The 24,787-nt window shown below is 31.8% G+C and overlaps 1 protein-coding gene across 2 annotated transcripts in view; it reads left to right on the forward strand.

Annotated features, from left to right (window-relative positions):
• The window catches only part of LOC124361844 (U2 snRNP-associated SURP motif-containing protein), a 62,823-nt gene that overhangs the window by 18,736 nt on the left and 19,300 nt on the right, over window positions 1-24,787 (forward strand). For both annotated transcript variants that reach the window (XM_046815865.1, XM_046815866.1), the window contains exons 6-13: window positions 293-384; window positions 1,090-1,419; window positions 3,153-3,218; window positions 11,520-11,563; window positions 15,322-15,426; window positions 20,846-20,961; window positions 22,456-22,724; window positions 24,518-24,597. In XM_046815865.1, coding sequence (XP_046671821.1) covers window positions 293-384; window positions 1,090-1,419; window positions 3,153-3,218; window positions 11,520-11,563; window positions 15,322-15,426; window positions 20,846-20,961; window positions 22,456-22,724; window positions 24,518-24,597 — 1,102 coding nt within the window. The remainder of the gene's footprint in view (window positions 1-292; window positions 385-1,089; window positions 1,420-3,152; window positions 3,219-11,519; window positions 11,564-15,321; window positions 15,427-20,845; window positions 20,962-22,455; window positions 22,725-24,517; window positions 24,598-24,787) is intronic.

A 24,787-nucleotide genomic window follows, 5' to 3' on the forward strand; every position in this document is an offset into this window, starting at 1 on the left:
CATAAAAAATAGCAAAAATATTAATTTTTTATGAACAGTATGCAATACAGCTGTTTCTGCTCCGGGGATTCTCTGTAGTTCTTAGGTCAAATGGTTTTGGTACGTTTTTCCCACCATCAATATTTTGATCTGGGGTTCAAAGGGTTAATTAATAATTTATTAATTAGATTAACAGATCACTTCATAGTGGTTTTATTTCAAATTGGCATGCAATAACTGTGAAGGCATTCATTGTACAGGTCTAAGAAGAAAATGTTAACAATACTTGATTTTGTGAAATTTTTCTTTTCAGGTGGTGTCATCATTGACGAATCCAAAATTGGTTCATTTGACTGTGGTGATCCCACTACCACTAATTTATATTTGGGAAACCTTCATCCAAAGGTATGATTATCTGCAAGTGGTATAAAAAATACATGGTTTGAGTTTGCCTATCCTGGAATATTTCATTCTTAGTCATTAATAAACTAAAACTGTTTAGGCCTAATTAGATTACAAGGCACAATTAAAATTATTCATCAGATGTGTCACAATCACTGAAAATATTGTATAAAGACACTCTTACTTAACATCTTTTATGGTTTTGGTATATTTTTATTACTTTATTATTCACCCCCTAAATATGTTGATTGTTCTGACATTTTTCCAAAGCTATTACTAAAAGTGGGAAATTGTTATTAGTATAAAAAAAATAAGTTGTGTTAGGAATGTTTTTTTTTCTCATTTGATTAATGTTTAAAGATCCCTTTCTTGTGAAAATGATTTTTGTACAGTTCAAAAAAAAAACTTTATATGACTGTGAAAAAATTGTTTCTGTTGTAGAATAAATTATTTTCCAGCATTATCAATATTTAGCTGCCATCTTGTAGACCTGTACACATTATTGCTCAAATGATCTACCAAAAATATATTTAGTCTATTCTTTAATGGTGTATTAGAAATGTCCATCCTTCTTATTAGTACTGTATTTTTTACATTACAATACAGTATTAATAGTTTTTAATTTTGACATAATACATTGGATGTTTTCTCTATTGATATGTGTGAGTGTATATTTTTTATTGCTAAATTATTTTCAACTTTTTAAAGATAACAGAACAGCAATTGATGGAAGTGTTTGGCAAGTATGGTCCGTTAGCCAGCATCAAGATTATGTGGCCTAGGTCAGACGAAGAGAAGGCAAGGGCTCGGAACTGTGGATTTGTGGCCTTTATGAACCGCAAGGATGGAGAACGCGCGCTGCGATATCTCAATGGCAAGGATGTGATGGGCTATGAGATGAAGTTGGGTTGGGGCAAAGGAGTGCCGATCCCGCCACACCCGATCTATATCCCGCCGGCCATGTTGGAGTTGACAATGCCCCCTCCACCTTCGGGTCTGCCGTTCAATGCCCAGCCACTGCCCAGAGATAGACATAAGGTATGTTAAACTTAATGAAAAAAAGATTATTCTTTCTAATCTATCTCTACAATTTCAGTTCAAGTTATAGACATATAAGAAACCGGCATTTAGCATTGAAATTATTTTTCTTGCAAACATTCAAGAAGTATAAGCTAAAAATGCGTTATTATAGTAGAATCGTAATCAGAATAGGATTGAACCGAGTTGTAAGGAAAGCGGCTTAGGTAACTTCACACCTGTGTTTAGCCATTTAGAGCAAAGCAGTTTTGAGGATTAGAGTGGTACTATGTTGCCATGTCTCACCACCATATGTGAGACGACCGGCTATCACCTCAATTAGTCCCCTTGCGAATACCTTTTATTGTGTGGTATCCAGTGAGACAAGAATGAACTTTCCTCATCATGTTATGGGTTGTCATATAATAATAAAATAAAATATTGTACCTCTAATTGCTATTTTGCGAACAATTTCTTAAAGCTTTTGGTGATTTTGCAAAAGATGTTCACCACCAGAGTTGTTCTGTTTGTAGTGTAGTCAGGGAGGATAGTTAATACAATACCTATAGACTTGAACAGTCAAATCAAATATTAATCTTTTAATTTCTATTTAAAATAATAACAATTGAATTTGAAATCCTGTAGAATTTCAAGTTCATGAATAATTCCTGTCCTATCCTGCAAGATACTGTGGTGCAGATACCGTGTGTAAAATGTGAGCACCTTAAGATTGATCACATATATAGATACAATACTTTTCTATTTACAAAACATTTGTATTTTTAAAATTGAAACACAAATTGTTTCCTCTAGTTTAAAAAATAAATTATTGAACATTTTAGTAAAAATTCTTCTTGTTTAAAAGGTTTCCTTGTATTTAAACGTGTCAAATTCCCAAAACAATTGAATTTTGAATTGTCTCATTTTTTCAACACTAATCGAACTTAAGTCCAGTAACAACTAGATTTTAGAAATGTATTTAAATGATAAATTATTTAAATAAAAATGAGACAACGTAATTTTACAAACATTCCTGACTCAACAAATCTTGAAATAAAATGGCTAAAAGCTTTCTTAATTTGCATTTTAATTTTAATTTTACATGTTTAAAATGTATTTTTATAATTTCTTTGAAAGTCTTCTGCGTAATGAAAACCATAATTCAATAAAATAGTATAGCAATAAACCAATTTAAAAATATAAAATGTGCCATTCTTGAAAGAGTTAGTTATGTTTTCACAAAAATCTTTTAAATTCAAATGTTTATGAATATCAGAGGTCACAGGGCGTTATTTAATAATTTAAACTGAACAGTTCTATTGTGTCATCTCTCTCTGCTTGTGTACAATTCAGCAGATATCCTCTCGCCTGAAACTCAAATCAACTTACTATAATTGCACTTAGGGCACACCAAGATTTAGGGAAGGTAGGGATCAAGTACAGCTTCTTGGGAATAATAAGAAGTTGTATGTTTGTGTTTACAACAATCACACCAGATTTGACCTCCAGAAAATTAACATAAACGGGCAAGCCAATTTAATGATCGAAATTCTCCATATGACTACCCCTGTAATGAAAATGGAACCTAAGCCTTACAGGTACAGTCTCATCCTACAGTACAATTAATTCAATAGCAAATTAATCAGATATTCTGTTTAGTCTTTTAAGCTAATGATGTTTTGAGAAATTAATTTTATCTTTCACGTAAAAGAAAGATGGTAATAAATTCTACTATAGTTTATTAATTGTTGCAGGTACCACGCATGCGTTCCGATGGCCCTTACCCAGTAGACCCTGATGACATGGAGAAGATGGAGAAGGTACTGAACAAATCACTTAATAAGCTTTCTAATTTTATTTTATTACCTCATCAGCTATACCAGGTAAGTTTAATACCATAGTATTATAGTTCGGTTCACAACCATTCAATGATTCAGTGTTTTTTTACTCTCACCATTATAGACACAGACAAAATAGGAGTAATTAAAATGTAATGTTTTTTTTTTTTAATAAAAACAATCACTAAGTGTGACTTCTCAACGATTATTTTTAATAAGAATTCTGGTTAAAATTTTACTTGGAAATCGCTGATTAATTTTGGGGTTAAGGAAAGTTTTAATTATTGGATTGTAAATGTCATCAAATATCTTTTGTCTGATAATTGTAATTGTTTTGATTAAATATTATGAGAAATCTTTCCATCACGAATTATACAAAGCCCATGATGACAATAAAATTGAAGACAACAGATTCATCTCTGAAGGTAATTAAAATATTCTTCTGTCTCGAAATCTAATTGATTGCAACCAAACCTGGTATGATCCTAAAATAATTTGTTAATCATATCTATTCAATTAAAGGTTTTAATATTGTAGCTTGTTTATATTAATTTGATGAACGTGTTTTATCTTATTTATTTCACAATGTAAACAATTAATTTAAATTGTTTTAAATAATGAGAGTTTCATATCTACACACAATATTTATATGTGGTGTGTGATCCCTAGTTTTAAAAATTAACTAGTTTTACAATTTTATATTTTATAGACATTACTGTAAAATAATTGCTTAATTGTTTTAAGGATAGTAAAATGTTCCAATATTCACATGCCAGTCATCAAAGACTTGTTTTGCAAAGACCTTCAAAGCTATTGATGGATCTTCAATTTGATATTTCAAGCTTAACCTGAAAAGTACCTTTTTGTATTGTTCTGGGCAAAATATTTTAAGTTGTTCTATTTTTCATTATTTCTTCTAACACTAAAATCAACTTTCTCCTTTTTACTCAATTATAATGTGACTCGGTGTGTACTAAAATTGTATAATGTTTCTTGCAATTGTTGTCTTGAGAGCTTAATTTTATGAAATTTGTAAATAGAATAGACAATTGCTACTATGTTTTTTCTATATTAACCCTTCACACGCCACTAATAAATCCATTTACTTTTCTATAACGCCAAGACAATTAAAAAAAGTTTGTTTCTTTAAGTTCAAAGCTGATTTTTATTATAGCTAAACTATAAAAGGTAAAAGGAATAAAAGTATAAAGTTGGGCACAAACAGTATATTTATTGATGCAAATAAAAAAAGAACTATTTACAAAACTGTTCAATTTCAACTAATTTGAAATAAATTTTAATTTCATTGTAAAATGTAACTAAACTGAAAATTTTAATTACATTTTACTATAAAACAAGATAAATATTTCAAACTAATCACAACACTACCACATGATGAAGAATAATAATGAGATACGTAGTAGACACACACTCATGACAACTGAGAAGGCAGTTACACGCACGGATATGTTTGGTTATGGCTCTGTAGGAGACGCGGAACTGAAGAGCAGGTTATCGGAGTTAGACAAAGAGCACTCCCCTCACCCTGCCGCAGAGGTAATTTATAAATCCTTCCTGAGCAACCGCGATAAGGAGTGTGCACAGGGCATTTTGAAAGCCTTTTGTGAACTAAAAAACTTTCCAAAAGACATAATCTATAATATGAGATATAACTTTTTTTAAGTCTTCCATTCAAATGCACTCGTCTTAAGGCGTGGGAAGGGTTAATTTCATTCAGATCTCGGATTTGTTTTTTGCATGTTGGTTGTTCAGTTTTGTCATCAAGCTTTGTAGTTTATTTTGTTGTATCAAGGGTAAAAAATTTCGTAGTCTTATGTTACCAAACTAGAAGTGACAGAAAGCTACTGCATTGTTGAAAGTGTTGTAAACCGTACTTATTTAATTTATTACACCCATACAACAAAACCACTCAAGTAAGTATCAACTAGTTATGCTAAAGGTAGGTACATTGTTGGACAAGGTGCTGTTGAATTTGGTATTTTGTCTAGTTTGGTGGTTACGATTAGTTTTAGAAACAGTTGTAAACAAAACTATTTTAAAGTGGGTTTTAAAAAATTACAACATTGAATTATTTATATATTGTTATTATTTCATACATTTAAATGTATGAACAGTTTTAAGTACAATTGTTTTGGTATTCAGCAAACTAATTTTAATTAAATTTTTTAATAATATTGAAGTGTTATCTTTATTGTCATTTTATTATTCTCGTAATTTAATAAAACTTAAGATTTCTATTAGCTTTTAATGAGTTATTTCATGATTGTAAAGTTAAAAAGTATTAGCTATTGATTACAAGTCTGTGTTTGTACAATATTGATGTGTATAAAATTAAATAAACCCCACTGAACTTGAAAAATTATAATTCAGTTATAAAGCTTTGTCTACGCATACGGGTGGGAAAAGGTGCAAGAGTACTTTCACAACTGCCATTCTTGGTTGTTGTACAAGTTAATGCAGAATATGCACAACAGTGATTTCGATGACTTGAACTAATTTTAAATGAAAATCTCCAGCAATTTGAACATTTATATGAATGTTATCTGTGGGTTAGGAACATATTCTCATTCTCAATCAATAAGAAACATAATGCTCATTTAAGCAAAGACAACCTATCAAATATATGTTCATCTTAATTCTTACATCAAGATTTTATCCAACACCAACTTGTGGTGAAAAATTGGCAAGTTTTTAGAACCTATCATTTTTAATTTCTCCCTTGTGTAATCACCGAGATACGTATCAATTCACTGGGATGAATCAAAAGCAGTGTTGGAACTGCTGGGAGGTCACATAGCAGGCTGACTGTGTTGACCGTGCAGGAACCTCGCTGTACCATTCGTAATACCTGATTCTGGACGTAGACCTTGGTGACAGGTCATTCCTCACTATTAACACGGATATCAATGTGATTTTTAAGGGTAATGAGGGGCAGAGCTGAGCTACTCAATCTAAATTACTAGCCTTGGTTGACGAACACTATCTCATCTTTGTTCGGAATACCTGATCCTGGACGTAGACCTTTTTGACAGGTCATTCCTCACTATTAACACGGATTTCAATGTGATTTTTAAGGGTAATGAGGGGCAGAGCTGAGCTAGTCAATCTAAATTACAAGCCTTAGTAGACAAACACTATCTCATCTCTGTTCGGAATATCTGATCCTGGACGTAGACCTTGGCGACAGGTCCGTTCCTCACTATTAACACGGATTTCAATGTGATTGTTAAGAGTAATGAGGGGCAGAGCTGAGCTAGTCAATCTAAATTACAAGCCTTGGTAGACAAACACTATCTCATCTCTGTTCGGAATATCTGATCCTGGACGTAGACCTTGGTGACAGGTCATTCCTCACTATTAACACGGATATCAATGTGATTTTTAAGGGTAATGAGGGGCAGAGCTGAGCTACTCAATCTAAATTACTAGCCTTGGTTGACGAACACTATCTCATCTTTGTTCGGAATACCTGATCCTGGACGTAGACCTTGGTGACAGGTCATTCCTCACTATTAACACGGATATCAATGTGATTTTTAAGGGTAATGAGGGGCAGAGCTGAGCTAGTCAATCTAAATTACAAGCCTTAGTAGACAAACACTATCTCATCTCTGTTCGGAATATCTGATCCTGGACGTAGACCTTGGCGACAGGTCCGTTCCTCACTATTAACACGGATTTCAATGTGATTGTTAAGAGTAATGAGGGGCAGAGCTGAGCTAGTCAATCTAAATTACAAGCCTTGGTAGACAAACACTATCTCATCTCTGTTCGGAATATCTGATCCTGGACGTAGACCTTGGTGACAGGTCATTCCTCACTATTAACACGGATTTCAATGTGATTTTTAAGGGTAATGAGGGGCACAGCAGAGCTAGCCAATCTAAATTACAAGCCTTGGTAGACAAACACTATCTCATCTCTGTTCGGAATATCTGATCCTGGACGTAGACCTTGGTGACAGGTCATTCCTCACTATTAACACGGTTTTCAATGTGATTGTCAAGTGTAATGTGGGGCAGAGCTTTTGGAAAATCAATACAAACGAACAAGAATTGAAGATTATCTGAATGGAAGGGTTGGCAAGTCCAAGAGTCTTATATAAGGGCAGTATGGAAGTATCGACCAGACACAGATTTTCACAACTGCTTGTGCTAAAGGGCATTCGAACTGAGTGTATTGTTTGCGTCTTAAAATTAGTAAAAAAAAACCTGTTTCTTTCTTCCTTCTTTGAAACCAAACTCATTGTTCATGTCAGAACAATATAATTTTTTTGGCTTTAGAATCAGTACCCAAATAGCATGTTAAAAGAGTATAATATTCATGTTAAACACTGAGAAACATTATTTTAAAACTAGACAGCTGGCTTATCATTTGGCATTGCTAATTCTGCTTGAATTACATTTCAGGTATTGAAGTCATAAGAGTATCCATAATTAACACGGATTCTATAAATTTATAAAATAAACATAATTTTATTTATAAATAAGAATTGTATATTATTCCAGCAATTCACAACCATCTAGCCTATTGACTGACTTATATAAAACTTTTACAAAAAATCTCCCATTGCTTGATAATGCGACAGTGCTAGCAGAAGATTTTGCTAGGATACAAAAGACTTGAAAGATGATTGTCCTTCTCTGCTCTCGAGTTTTCATGAAAAGCTATCTTACACTGGCCAAGACACCAAGTATACGTGCTCATGTGTCTGTTTAGACTAGCAATAATTGTACTCTGTGAGGTGCAACATTCGTGTAATCAGTTTAAACTAACTCAACAAAGTTTGCAAATTGTTCAAAACTGTTGTAATGAAATAAAAATAAAATCTTTATATATATATATATATATATATATATATATATTTCAATATATATATATATATTTCAATATATATATATATATATATATATATATATATATATATATTTCACAAATATTTCAATTCTGCATTTGATTAGCTATAACATATCAAACTTTCATACCCTTAGTTAGGAGAAGAAATAATAATTTTATAATAAAACAAAAACAAAATAAATTTGTATGTGCCAATTTTCAGAAAAACAAATACAAATCGGTAGTCATAATTCAATATAGTATATTCGTTGAGCTAATATACTTTATTTTTAAACATGGAATCGGCTGACATCATATTGTCGTTTAGCGAGTAACTCAGCAGACAATATATTGCCTGTCTGAGTGAAAAGGGTTAATAAAAAAGTTAACCTCCTTTCGTGTTTACTCAATTAAAAGAGCAGATTGGTGGAAATGTGTGGTGGACTTTTGCCACACTTCAACAGTAAATGCCACTCATTATGACAAGCAGAAAAAATCCATTTGTTTATCTTGAACTTGAAAAATTAAAATTTAAGCTTTTCATAGTATTTGATTGCCCATTCAAACATATCAAATCTCTTGGAAACATGAGCTGTTAAACTGAGTATGTACATTGCACGTAACAGAGAATCAGTATTAAATACATAGTTCAGTATTGACAACTTTTGAATCGTCAACTTTTAACTCAAGAAAACAACATTCTTTTACAAATCATTCTATAAAACTATCACTCTATTGATTTCCTGTCACAATTGACTTATTTCACTTTTCCAACAATAAAAAGAGTTTTAGTGGTAGGAGATGGATGATGGATAATGGATACTATACAAGGTATGTTCAAAAAGTAATAGGAATTTTTTTTTTAATATTCTACATTAATGTTGTCACCTTCAAAATAGTCCCCATTAGATATTATACACTTGTAACAACGCTTCTTCCAATCCTCGAAATACTTCTCAAACTCGATCTTTGGGATAGCCTTTACCTCTTTCAGTGATGCACTTTTAATGTCATCTATGCTTGTAAAACGACGGCCCTTTAAGGTATAAAAAAGTCACACACATAGCCATGTCTGGAGAGTATGGAGACTGGGGCATTGTTACAGTAACATTTTTGACAGAAAATTCACGAACAAACAACAAAGTATGAGTAGGTGCATTGTCGTGGTGCAAAAGCCATGCATTTTTGCCACAAATCTAGGCTTTTTTTATTGCTTCACGCAAATTTTGTTGAACTTGTAAGTAGTACTCATTATTGACGGTTTGACCTTGTGGCAAGAATTCATAATGCACTATGCCATTAAAAATGAAGAACACAGTGAGCATAACCTTCGTGTTCAACTGCATTGTCGAGCCTTTTTCAGTCTTTGTGATCAAGAATGCCTCTACTTGGATGATTGAGCCTTAGTTTTAACGTCATATTCATAAACCCCTGTTTTGTCACCTGTTATAACAAGTTTCAGTAAATCTGCATCATCGTTGACTTCATTTAGTGACTCCAGAGCAACTTCCATTCATCGCTGTTTTTGTTCAAAATTCAACAATCTTGGAACAAATTTTGCTGCCAAATGTTTCATACCCAAAATGTTTGAAAAACTTTCATGGCATGAGCTAATTGATTTGCCAGCATCATCAGTGACTTTCTGATCATAATACAGTGATTACTCTTAACCATTTCTTCCACTTTTTTCATGTTTTCATCGGTTGTTTGTGTGCTAGGGCATCATTCATCATCTTCAATAGTGGCCATCTTTGAAAAGTTTATACCATTCGAAAACCTTTGTTTTACCATAGTAGACTTACCATAGTCCTTTGTTAACATCTCTTACACTTTGTTCAACTTTATTGAATTTTTCCCACAAAATTTGGTACAAATTCTTTGATCCATTTTTTGTAACAAAAAATTTCGGAGTTCATAATATACATCTAACCTTGGCTGCTGCCAATGAAAAAGTAAGCAATGAATATAGCTGAAAATGTTATAATAAAGTTACTTTTTGAACAGACCTCATAAGTTATAAACTATATTTTATTACTAGACTGTGATATTTTATTACTATTGAATTTTGGATTTGTAAACAATTATTAGGAATTTATTTTGGATCTGCATGTTTACATTGATATGAAAAATAAAACATCCATCTTTTTACCAGTATTTTTTAATCTCCAGTAACAATATTAAAACTAGTTAACCCTCCAACTGATCGATTGAAAGACCGCATGGCATACAGCTGACGGACTATGCAGCTAGTGACGCGCTGCTCAGCCTTGACGATCTTCGTTGTTACTGTTGATTTGTTGTTATGTTGTGAAATGGGCAATCCTCGCTGTTCAAATGATATACATGAACTATTGAATGATGAAAATATTAGTTCTGATGATGAAAGTGACATATCGGCAAGAGTGCATGATGATATTTCTTTGTCAGATTTGTTTTCAGGTAGTTGATGGATGATTATAAACCGGTGGGATGTGAGTTTGGTTGTGAACAAATTGATAATGACAGTAACAACAATTCATCATAATCTGATATTCCTCTTGTCCAAAGAATTCGTCAAACACCAATATGGATGCGTACTGCCCAAAAAAGTTGTACATACTTCATATTTATATCAAAAAACATTTTTTGTTGTAAATAAGTGTATATGTGTTTTAATCCTTTTGTTCACTACAAAACTGTGTATATTTTTTACTTTTACAGTATCTTACTGTCTCAAGTCATGTCAAAGTTACATGGATTGAAACTTAGAAAACAAAAAATTTACAATACACATTTTTTAATTTGTACAAATAAAAATAATAATACTCTAGTTAGTGCATATTTTTGTTATTTTAAAATTTTCTCTGGTTTCTAACAAAATATTTATATATAACACTTATTACTTAGCATTAAGCACATATTTTTTTTTTAAATATCTGAAAAATATACTGCACGAAGACAAAAACCATTGTATCATTCTGGGAGTTTCTTATTATCAGTCAGAGGGTTAAATGGTAAATAAATAAAGTAGTAGACTGTAAACCTCAAAAAGTACAAGTTTTTTATAGGTATATTTTTATATGTCTTATGAACCAAAAGAATATTATGTTATATATTTATTGTATGACCATATAAATAGTTAAAATACAACAAGATTAAAAAATATTTTGTGGAGTTATTATCTACTCAGTAAGGTCTGTTCATTTACTAACAAATTTTCACTTTTATTATTAGGCCTAAACACTTCACAGCTTTAAAACTATAAAAAAATATCTTGTTGTCATTGATGTTTGCCAGTTCCATTCAAAACTGAATAACCAGCTTTTATCTAGTCTTATTCAATTTAGAACTGTTACTCGATCAGTGTTAATGTGTGTTTATATTATTTGTGTATGTGTTTTTCTTGTCGATGCCATTGTTTGACGAATTCTGCTGCTTTTGTCACAGATTTTACCCCAGGCTCTCGTCAAAGTGGTTATCCCGACAGAAAGGTAATGACCAATGTCACTCAGGTGAGTAAGCACCTGCTCTCATGCCGTTGACTCGTCTATTTGCAGGTCCTTCTCGCCACGTCGGGGCCGGACTCGCTCAACTCGACTTGTCTTTTGGGTTTCTTACTCGTACTTTAACTATAACTATCTAAAAACATTTTGAAACCCGCTTTAATTCTGACACGTATCAGAATTTTTACAAAGTTAGTCGGATGAGTATATTTTGCTAAAATTGTTGTAAGAAGTCCGTTCACTTCTGGTTGTAAGTACTTCATTTCTAACACTTAGTTTTAAGTACAGTAATTCCCAGAAACTATTTAAAGAATGCATGATGTTTTGTATAGTTATAAACGTACATCAATAATTATTGTAAATGATCATCATGTGAGGAAAATCAATTCGCTCATTATGAATTGAGATCATTTAGCATTTAGGCATGTCCAACGAAACATGAAAAACTAAAGGCTGTAAATGTACAAGTACTCTATAGTTGCAGATCACTGGTTTCTTTTTGCCAGTTAATGCTTTTTATTGCACTAAGCTAAATATGACTTGTTTATAGTGAACATTGGCATAAATTGTAAAAGAATAACATTTATTCGGGAATATTGGAATCAGATAACTATATCATATTATATATAAAAGTAACTTGAGGAATCCTGAAACTTTAGTTACACTTGTACTTCTTTTGTGGTGTCAAGGAGCTATCAATTGTAAATGTCCTCTCGTCTTTCCTTCTCTTTACTATATTCCAGCACATGCTTAACGTACTACGAGCCTTGAAGGATTGAATAATTGCGAAGAGTTTTTATCTCAATTGCTTCCAGCTTATCTTTAAGTGTTCCTTCAACCCTGAACATTTTATTGTACCACTTAATTATTAAAAGCAGTTTTTTTTAACTATGACAATCAAATGTTCAAATATCTTATATTGAAGAGTTAAGACTTCTCAATCAATTTATGGAGCTTTTCAAGAATTTGTCCTTGAATCGATAAGGTTAGATCACTGTCATAAAAATCTTTTGAGATTTATAATCTTTACATTTAAGCAGATCGTTATTTAGGGAATTATTAATGGTATTTTGTACCAATCCTTTGATAATATGCGTACCAAAACAAAACTGTGCACTTCAAACAAGACATTTTAACTAGATATTGAATTCTTTTATTTTAAACTCAGGATGTTCATTGTATCTTTTATTCATTATTAACTAATATTGTCTCCTTTAATATTACTGGAATGTATAGAAAAATAGTCTACCAATTTATTATTGACTACCTCATATTAATACTCTTTGAAATACTTTTCAAATGTTACAGTCTACCATATATTTAGAGTAAAATTTAATTACTTGTTTAAATTTTATTTATATTTTTAACTTTTAAGTAGCTTGAAATATATTAATTAGTTACAGTTGCTATGTATGAGATGTAAGTGTCTTTATAGATGCATTTTTTTGAAGATTTCTATGTCTATTTTGACCGAATAAATAAATATTCTGGCATTAAAAAGTAATTATTATAATTACACATTTTAGTCATGTAATTTTTTTATAATAAATATTTGTTACTGTTTGTAATATTTGAGTTGCCAAAAGTGAGTCTGTACAACTAACTTATGTTCTGTTACTGTGAAGTAATGAATTTATTAGCTGTGGTAAACATTTATTACATATGAAAATACATTTATTACCTGTTTAAAGTAAAGAGCTTTATAGAAAAGGCTTAGATATTTATTTTTATTATTTAAGTTACATGATTTTAGTGGAATTATTTATTTTTAATTTCTCTTTTGGTTAACTAAATTGGTTCCTTTGGTTATTATACAGATTGGCAGGTATATTACAGTTGTATTGTTTTTTTTTTTATTATTATTATTAACTTACAATTGTGGGAATGCCAATAACTTAATGTTGACCCGAGGTTTCTGGTACAAAATATTCCTAATGCATCATATCAAAATACTTTAGCACAAGGATCGTTCAGAAAGTAAGTTGCTTATTAATAAATAAAATTTACTACAAACACTAAATTTTACAGCGTTTTTATTCTAAACATTTTAAACAATAACTCTTAAACCTATTTTTCAACATTGCTACCTTTTACAATTTTTTAGAACTTATTGTATCTAGGTTCAAGTTTTCAATAACTATGTAAAGACACTTCGCAGTTAGTACGAGAGTTGGTGTTGGTAGTCATAGGAACACTATTGTAGTGCAGTGTAGAATGGAGTATCAAATTTTACTATGACACTACCAAATGCACGCTGAATGTAGCTACAGAGTGCCATCCAGATCACACCACTAACCCTCTCACCCCCCTCCCCCATTTGACAATTAGATGTCTCATCAACTTACTGTCTGGAACGACCTCTGTATATTAAATAATGGTTTCGATTCAAACACTGTAAACACATCTTAAGTTTAAATTTTATTTATATTTCTTACTTTGTTTTGGCTTTAACTTTTACATTGTCAACTAGTAACTATTGTGCAAGAGAGATTTTATTTTTTCAAATTAGATATAAAAATAGAAGATTTATTTACATTAACATATAAAAAAGTTCATTTTCACACCCTGAAATTTAATTTGTATCTTGTTTTTCCCTACAGTATAAGCTTAGTTATAATTCCCAAGTAAGTAATTAAAAGTTGGTAGTATCAGTTTAATGTTGTATTAAGTTTTGATTTTCTATGTCACATTTTTGGATGAGAGGGAGTTATTTTAATTTAGTATCATAAAATTCAAAAATTTTGAATTGATGGTAAATTAAACCATAAGAAGTTACGTGTGTAGGTTATAAGTAAAAATAAATGAGTATTTAAATCTACTTGTTTATTTAGCAACTAGTTATCTTTTACGAATTTGGTTCTATAGTAAACTGTTATTGTTCTGTCTTAAAAAAATAAATTGTTTAAAATATCATAATACAGGCAGTTTTAACTTCTATAGGTGCAATGTATTATTTAAGTAATTTAACACTTTTCCTATTAATTATGTAATGTAAGAACAGGTAAATGTTGCATAAGAAATTTATACTGCACAGAAATATTCAAATTTAATTAGTGTCTTACTCTCAATAAATTTAAAATACACTGTATTTTCACTTTCTTATTTATCTTTATTGTTTCTATCAACATAAATGTATCACATTTATTATATTTGATTCCAGCTAAATCAATCAAATACACATTCAAGTCTAAAGAAATCGTTATTGCAGTACACTAATAATAGCAAGATTTAAAACTATTCTTTATTTCGTAGCTGCTCTAAATAGAATAAAGTTATGAAGTTAACAGAATGAATTATTCATTAATTTTTAGTTAAGTTATATTATATAAGTAAGTTGATTGTATTTTACCAAGCTTACAATATCTCAAGATATATTATGGTAATAAATTACAACTGTTGTAAACATATATATAATACATAAAGTTGGTTATTTGTTATTTTTTGTCTACTTTGACATGGGAGGGAAAGTAACATATTTTTCGTCTTTTTAAGAGGTGTGAAATTATTTTGTGAAGTTTTTAATGTCACACTAGTGTTTTTACGTCTCATAATTTTGTGATTTGTATCATAAAATAATTTCACCCTCTAGGCTTGTGATCAATAGCTTTTCAAATTTTTAACTTCAAACACCAAAATTCATTTTTATGCAAATGGCTCTTTCCTTTTTTATTAGTTTGTATTTTCATTAAAGTAATATTGATCAAAGCCAAGCGGGGAGGGGTCCCTGATTGTTGTCTTCTTTACAGGAATCTGCTAATGTTGATCCACCACACCATCGAGTTTGTCATACGAGAGGGACCCATGTTCGAGGCTATGATAATGAACCGTGAACTCAACAACCCTATGTTCAGGTAAATAAGCTATTAATTTAATTTTGTAATGTGGTAAATTATTATTAAAAATGTAATTTTCCGTGTCTGATAAATTAGGATTGGATGTTCCTAGAATTATAATTACCATCACATCTTTACAAATTTAAAGTATTAATGCAAATAGTCAACACCCGTAGTTGCATCAAGTGCTTAAATAATGGGTGAAGTGGATAAAAAGAAGTAAATAGTCACAGCTACTACAAAGTCATACCAGTTGATATCAGTAGGTAGTTGCTATTGTGGACAGTCTGGAACAGAAGATAATTGTTACGTCATTACAATCTACTACTCTGCAGTAATTGCTCTTTTTTTTGTGGACTCCTGATTCCCTTGTGATCTGACTCCCATGCGATCTGACTCCCTTGTGATAACATAAGCGTGTAAGATTCATTTGCCAATGAGAAGCACTGCTCAAAACACGTTTTGACGATTTGGTCCAATAATGAAGCTGTAGGGTCTGCCTTATGGTACTCATGTGAACAGATCATTGTTTGTTCTTATTTTACGGAATACTCAGTCTTTAAAACTTATTGAGTAGTCAAAAATGTTAAGTGTAATATCCTCCAAAAAAATCTTGGACTCCATCATCTTCTACTTCAACTTTTTAATCAGTGACATGGCAATGCTCACTAACGTATATGAACGACCACAAATGCGAAGCAATTACTACCAATCAGCTACTACAGCAGTGTAGTTGTTGATAAGTTTTAATCAGATGAATCTGAAGCAAGTACAAGGGGTCCATGAAATATGAAGCAAGTACTGTCCTACGGTAGCACTTTATTCATATTCACTTAAAACGAAGTAATTGCTTCAAAATCATTATAACAAAGCAAGTACTACTGTTAATTCACTTCATTTGATATTTCACATTATTGAGGAACACGGTTATTGGTCTGGAGGTGGCATAATTATATAACAAATGTGTATAAAGTCAGAGAGATGCCTGGACCCAAGTGTGTATCAAAGGTATTCTCAGTTAGTAGCATCTCTTGGAAAAACTGGCTTGTTTGTTGTTGTTGTTGTTGATATTGGATTATTATTTATTAGCACTCATTGTAATTAAGGAATTAGAGTGCAAACCAAGAAAAACAAATAATCCATTGAGTCTTGAGATTTGTTACCGCAGCGACAGTTTGTAGGCTGTTTAATGGAAATCCGGTCTATGAATGAAACTTTGATTCAATATTGCATACTTGAAACAAAGAGAAAATTCCATGCAGTGTAGATATCCAGCCTATATTAAGGATCCAGATAATACTGAGGAGGTTAAGAAAACCTAAAAATTCCCAAGAAATAATCTTGGACTATTTGGGAAAAGATAAACTGTCACAGATGTGCTTTGTGTATTGTTATTGGAATATTTGGAAAAAAGAGTTTCAAGAAAAAAATGTTCATTGCTGGTCAATAAAAAGGTTCTTTTTCATTAAAAGAAAACTCATCAGGTTATTCCTCACAAAATTGAATATTTCAGGCTTCCAAAATATCACCTATTCTCATGATCTCATTCCATTCAGATAATCAACTGTTCCCAAGTGTGAACAAGTTGCAGGCCAGAGAGTGACTATAAATACAAACACCTTTTTTGACTAGCATGATTTATACAATGGCTAAATACAGAATAATAATCCAGTATGACTAAATATAAGTGTCTCTCTTAAAAGATGCAGATCAAAAAAACTATATTGCTCAGCACCAGTATCATGAATTTCAGAAACTAACTATAGTAAAATCATTGTGGTGAGTAAAGATTGTTCACTAGACTTCCTTAATCCACCCCTCTCGCCAACTGCTCATCCTGGGTTTTGAGATACTGCGTAACCCAACAGATAAAAGCTGCAGATTGTTTCTAACAATGTTTCTAACCTTCATTTGTTAACAAGCCAAAGGCTTTCAAATGGGTTAGAGATTTAAAAGATGGCCAAACAAATATTCGTGATGAGAAACAGAGTGGAATGATCATCAACGATTTTGTGCAGAAAATGAATGATAATGTGAAAATGAACAGACATTTTACAATTTCTTTGTTATCAAAAGGTTTCCCTCGAGTTTCAAGAAGTTCTCTGTGACATTTTTATAGAGAAACATGTTTTACTGTATGACAATGTCTGTCCACATGCAGCAAAACAAACTCATCTCAGAATTTTTTTGGGAACAATTTCATAATCCCCCAAACAGCTCCAGTCTATCACCCAGTGACTATCTTTTGTTTATTCATCAGAAGAAACATCTTGAAGATCAATCTCACAACGACAACAATAACGTCTAAGGATTATCGCATTGCACTTGTTAAATCAGACGGCAATCTTCTATGACGACAATATACAAAAGGCTAATTTTGGTGTGCCTTAATATTAATAGCAGTTATATAGAAAAGTAGTTAAAGGCTTTCGTTAAAAAATATAAATGGTACTTGCTTAAAAATCTCCTTGTATTCACACAATTTTTGTTAAGAATCGAAAATTGAGCACCATATCTCAATTCATGGCACAGTTTTCTTCAAATGTAATTTTTACCATCCGTGTTAATTAGATATATGTACATGTTTACCCTTACTTCTTTATGTTTGAGAGAAAAATTTCAGAATCATGTGGGAACAAACATGGCGCATTAACAAATTATCATGAATACTATGATCACTTATGAGTTAAATTTAATTCCAAATTCATAGATAATAACATTGATAGTTATTTGACTGTCCTTGCCAACAATTGTTTTGTTGCAATAATTATTGTCATCTGTCATAGAAGTGTAGGAGTGCATACTCAAAGGATAATATTTAATGATTTTGCAACATTATCAAAAACATGTACACCACCGTACATGATATTTTTTATTGATTTTTTTTTTTAAGGAGAGGCCGATCCTCTTTTAAGCCTTCTTCTGTCCATCCTCATGAGCCACTGGCCTGTGCGAGGATCTTATCAAACAGAATAAGGGGGAGAGTCGATACAGTACGATAAAAAGTACGATTGATGGTACTGATAAAAAGTGCAGCGGTCACAGACAGGATTTGAACCTGCGCTATCTCCAACTCAGACCCAAAGTCCAACGACTTAGACCGCTCGGCCATCGGCACTCCCGACTAAATGAATTCTATCCATAGTCTTTCTTATGAAGCAAAATGTGAAGCACGATGTTGGTACAATTTTTTAAATGATTACAACTAAAATCTGATACACAAACCCATACACTTTCCACTTTCATCAGGCAGCAGTGTAGCTAAACCACTGGAAGAAAAATATTTTACCTCAAATAAATCTATGCTTGAATATAGGTCACGATAACAGGAACTTTCTGACTCCAGCTTGTACGACAGGTTTAAATTACCGTGAGTTGGCAAGTTATCCTTAAAAATAGTTTGAACTTTGGTTTTGTCAGGGTACTCTGAAAGTATCATCAATCAATCCATAGAGTTGATAAAGCTACAAGCTATGTAGTTAGTAAAGCTACAATACAAATATAAATCTAGTTTCTTCTTTGATACCTGCCGAATACACCTTTGAACCAGGCCCATACCTCAGAGCAGGATTTGATTTATCCATTATTAGCTCTATATTTCTCACTTAATGTTTCCTTTCTCTAATATAGGAAATAATCACAAATAGCATTTAAGTAAAATTATAATTTATTACAAATATTATTGTGCTCATATTTCATTATTCTGTAAATTCCAAATCCGTCCCAAAATAGTAACCTACATTTGTTACAAAAATTTTGAATCTTCACGTTCTTGTTCGCTTTTGTTAATAATCTAGGTGTTGAGAGCTAGTTCGCATTATAAAAACACCCAAACTTGTTCATCATAAAATGATATAGGAATTATTCCTAACAAAGAATCATTAGCTGTGCTATTTTGGTGAGGGTCAAAATGGAAGTGTATCAAAAGGGTTAAAAATATGGCTAATCCTGATTTAACTTTTATTTACATGTCTGATAGTTGGTTTTAAGTGTATCAAGTTCCAAAATATCTATTGTTTTATATTTTTAATACTTTTAGACCCTCCTATTATATCTACGATGAAATTTCGTGGAAAACAAGCTTGTTTCCTTTTAAAACGCAAAGAGGCTCTCTTCTCCTTGACTGAAATAATGTAGTTATCATATATATCATTCTAGAGGGTACTATAAAGCACAGGCTATCCTCTCACTGCGATTGTAACATTATGTGTTACACATTAACGATTAATCGTTAAACAAAGGTATTGATTGGGCTTATTGCAGTGTATTTTACTGTATACGAACTTTACTTGCACTATAGTTTAGTACAAAACAGGCTATACAGTTATTATGTATTAAATTTTTCCAGTTCACACAGCAATGAAATGTTGCTTTGTTAAATTATAGAAACTTTTTTATCGCTGTGAAAATCCCTCTACAATCAACATATATTAAACTGAAACTGTCAACACATATCCGCTTATGCAGGTGAAGGTGTATTGTGATTGAAGCTAATTCAAAGCTGTCTTCTCTGAAATTATTTTATTTCTTGATTATTTCTAAAGATTTTTGTATCATCTTTGGACAATAGAATGGAATTTTTGTTTAGGCTAAAGTTGTTTGGTTTTTAACTGTGTCCGATTTTTCAACATCGTAACTTTTTTATTAATCAATATAGATATTAAATGTTTTATTTTTCCAATTTTAGACTGTCACAACTACAGGAATTTCATAGATCCAGTTGTACACAGTAGAATTTTGTTCTCAACTGGTCTCATACCGTTTTAAAATTCTGTATATTTTGTCAGTTGTTTCTTGGATGTAAGGAAGATTGGCCAGTTTTAGACTTTTCTTATTCGATTTCGACTAAATAAATATTTATTTAGTTGACTTTCCCAAAGTATGTAGAATTTGATTATATTGAACCGGAAAAAAAAATATTAGAACTCATACAAAAAAGTTACGGTGTAAACTTTCAACTGACTATGTGGCCAGTTGGAGGGTTAAAAAATCATACCTGCCTAATGAGAGGTTTCAATTTCATATTACCTAAAGTTAAAATTCAATCTTAACAGCTTTTGAACAGGATGTTGGGAGATTGTGCCATTTTTAATTAATAGTGGGCCATAAGTAGTGAACAAAATAATAGAATTGCAGTTATTTAGAAATATTTAGTTTTTTTGTTAACAATTAAACTTAATTTTGGATTGAAAAAAAAGGATTTGGGTGTTCACTAACTACACGTTTACAAAAATTGTGTTCATTAATTAATTGGTTTGCTCAGTGTTGTGATTGAGTACACACACATTCAGCATGACATTTATTCAAAACCTTTCATCTGTTCATTGGATTAGAAGGGGTCATTGAAAACCAAAATGTTATTGTTTTGATCATAAAACTACGTATTCTATGTTTTGATTGGAAAATTAAACAACATTATTTATGTTAATGATTACAGGTTCTTGTTTGAAAACCAAAGCCCAGCTCACATATATTACCGCTGGAAACTCTATTCGATGCTACAAGGAGATATCCAGAACAAATGGAGGACATCAGAGTTTAGAATGTTCAAAGGTAATAGAAATATAGTACCAGTCAGTATTGTTGTTACAATATATAATTTTCATTCGGATTAGAAGTCATGATTCAGATTTGTGATGTGACTTTCGAATATAGGTAGTGAGTTTTGAATGGAGTACAAAATGATGTCTAAGTATACATTAGTTGTAAAAATGTAATTTCAGTTTTTTATTTTTATTTATAATAGAATTTTAACGCTTTGGCTGGTGGGTGGGTTTTTTTTCTGTAAGAGTGCCTTAAAAGTGAGTTTTTTATTTTGAAATTTTTTACGTGATTTTGGGTTTACTGCAGGAGGAGTAATATTTTTTTTAATACTCAATTTATCACTTTTTAGTTTTTTGTGTATTACATAAATGTTTATAATTAATTATGCACAAAAGTATTCTATTTACAAAATATGAAACATACTAAAGTCAACTGGCACTATAAAAATGTGGTTACTACAGAACTGTAAACAAAATGAAAAAATTCACTCCTGAATTTGTTGCAGGATTATTATTCAAAGGGTAAAAAAAAGCTAAGATAGTCAAAAGTTCTTAAAATAACATTAATTTAGTTTTATATTTAGTGTGTACCAACAATAATATTGTTTGGTCATTTATACATGGTTATAATTATTTACAAACCATTATGGAAGTAACAGGAAACAAAACAATGATTTTGAATCCAAATTTAGTAACACAAAACAATAACTATTTGTATTGACTACAATTATTTTAATGTTTCACACACTTAAAACACTATACTTCAATTGTAACATTAAATAAAGTACTTAAAAAAAAAGTAATTGATTACTAGAAAATGCATAAAAGTACTGAACATCAACGTCTAGCAGGTACAACAATTTGCTTTGGACTGGAACGGCCAAGTTGAAAATAAATTTTACTTCTTAAACTTTTGGTCATTTGGTACACTTTGCATACTAATAAATTATATAAATTAATCGTTATATAAATTAATAAATTGTTGCATATGCAACAACTCCTACTACTATTAGAGTTAAACTAAAATTTAAGTATTGCTGTTTTAACACAAACTGTGATAAGTCGTCAAATAAGTATTGGGCAAAATGGAGTATCAGTGTTAGGTAAAATACAGAACAGTATCAGATACAAACTGCAATTTTCCTAATTCCATTGATTTTTCACCATACAAAAGAAGTTCCAGAAGAACAAAAACTGGATCAAAACCAATCCCACAACAAAATCAGTTACCCTTTTCGGATCTGTCACTGGAGTGTCTGACAACTCTTTAGAAGCAACAGTTGCCCCCTACAACACACATCTACCTTAGAACAGGATTGAGATGATACTTGTGTTTCTTTAATTCCAATTTTTGTTATTACTGGATTTTTAAATCCAGTAAGAAAAATTGTTCTAAATTGGGTAAAAATCTCTATCTAAAGAATGTGTTGAATATACTCATTCCAAAATGTTGGTTTTTTTTTTAAATTGAAATTCCAGAACTAATGAGAAAGGTTTTTTCCAGGAGGGTCTATATGGCGACCACCTCCTATGAACCCGTACACGCAGGGGATGCCCGAGGAACTGGTGGAGCCTGAGGTGGAACCACGCAAGGGCAGTCTGTCACCTACTCAGCGCGACCGGCTGGAGGACCTCATTCGTAACATGACCCCAGAGCGTCTCAAAGTGGCAGAGGTCATGGTATTCTGCATGGAACACAGCGAGGCAGCTGAGGAGATCTGTGATTGTATACTGGAGTCCTTGTCTAACCCTTCTACAGCTCTCTACAAAAAGGTGAATTTGCTTAAGCAAATATATGTAATTCAGGTACAATAAGAGGTTGTGATTGGCTTAACTGTGTCACTGGTAGTTGTTCAAGACACTATCCTTAATAGCAACAACCTTAATGGCTATCCTTTATATATATATATGGTTATATTTTGATATTAAAATATACCTACAATATTTTATACATTTTCTAAGTATTACTTTGTCTATCACACATTTGTGTTCTAAGGCAATACAATTTCTGACTTCTACTTACTTACTTACTCCTGTGGCCACTTGAAACCCAGATGGTTTTTGACCTCGCCAACAATGTCTCTCCAACTTCTTCTATCTTGAGCCACTTCCAGTGTAGCGCAATCGTTCTTAAATCCTTCTCCACCTGATCTCTCCATCGCATCCTAGGTCTGCCCAATGGCCTCACTCCCTCTGGTTCCCCTCGCCACACCTTCTTTATCATTTTATCTTCTCCCCTACGGGCAACATGGCCCATCCATCTCATTCTTTTACTCCTGATCAGTGCAATCACATCGGGATCTTGGTATATTTCTCTTAGTTCTCTGTTCTTCCTGATCCGCCATATGTCTCCTTCTTGAACTGGTCCAAAAATTCTTCTTAGTATTTTGTTTTCGAAGGTTATTAACTTTTTTTGGGATTTCTTTGTGAGTGCCCATACTTCTGACCCGTACATCAAAACTGGTAAGATCATGGTTTTGTAAATTCTTAATTTAACTTTCCTCATTAATAGTTTGCTTTTGAGAAGTTTTGCAAGGCTCCAGTATGTTCTATCTGCTGCTGCTAATCTACATTGGACTTTAACTTCTTCTCTATTGTCATGTGTTATCGTCACTCCTAAATACTTAAATTCCTTTGTAGCCTTGAAATCATGGTTGAGTACTTCTAGCTTTTCTCCTTCCTGTTCCATTCTTCTGCTTATTTCTGACTTCTAACGTTACCTTAAACTGCCCAAGGCCAGGGAGATGGCAGAACTTATCGAAGTCGTTTGCAACTAGCAGTATTTCTTGGAGAACTGACCAATTTTATACTTCTATATTGGATTATAGTTTTGTGTGTTCAAATCTTGTGTTGTAGTTTACTTGTTCTAATCTTGCAAGTAAAGTAATTTCTAATAGTTGTTTCTAAAATTATAGTAATGTGTTCTAAGTCCTATGGTTTACAGCTGTATCAATGGAGTCCAGAGTACTTTCAATGTTTGTGAATGAAATTTGGGTTAACTAGTACATCTGAAGCCATAAGAATAGTCCAAACAATGGATTGCCAGATAAAGTAGGAAAACACAAAGATTCAGATAAGATAGTTATGGAAACAGTCTTTATCAATGTTCAATGAATAATCTTTAAATATTTTAATGAGTATAAAATAATCACATGTGTATAGATCTTTATTAGACTAATTAAAAAGACGAGTGGGGAAAAGATTTGCATTTTCGATCCATAAAAAAATTCCTCTCCATTACAAAACCACACCAGATTATTTCTCTGAATTTGTAATCACAGAATTAAAATAGGTTGGGTTGCGACACAATCAAAGTCACTCCTACGCTTTACATCTTGATTGAACTAGGATGAAATTGCAGGAACTAATGCCTATTTTTTCCAACTGTGACTTGTATTATTCAAACAATTGCTAAACATAGAGTAACTATTTAATATGGTTGAAAGTTCTTCCAATCGATGCCATTAATTGATAATAACTTGGATGTGTACAGTCCTCTCATTTCTTTGATTAAACTGAATTTACCAAACCAACCTCATAATGTCTCTTAACTGATTTATTTTCAGATCGCAAGGTTATACCTGATATCCGACATTCTGCACAACTGTGGAGTCAAAATTACAAATGCTTCCTACTATAGAAGAGGGTGAGTTAACATTTATGTTTAAAAAGTGACTACTTGAATGTGATTGGGCCAGAAAGATTAAATTAATTGGATTTAGTATCACTGGTAAAAGTGGAGCTTTAGAAAAAGTAAACACAATGGTTTAGTTTAATTTCTTCTCCCACCAGCTCTTGAAAGGTATTACTAATGGAGAAATATCAATGTGTATTTT

This window comes from Homalodisca vitripennis, chromosome 5 (genome assembly GCF_021130785.1).
Source record: "Homalodisca vitripennis isolate AUS2020 chromosome 5, UT_GWSS_2.1, whole genome shotgun sequence".
Lineage (NCBI taxonomy): Eukaryota > Metazoa > Arthropoda > Insecta > Hemiptera > Cicadellidae > Homalodisca > Homalodisca vitripennis.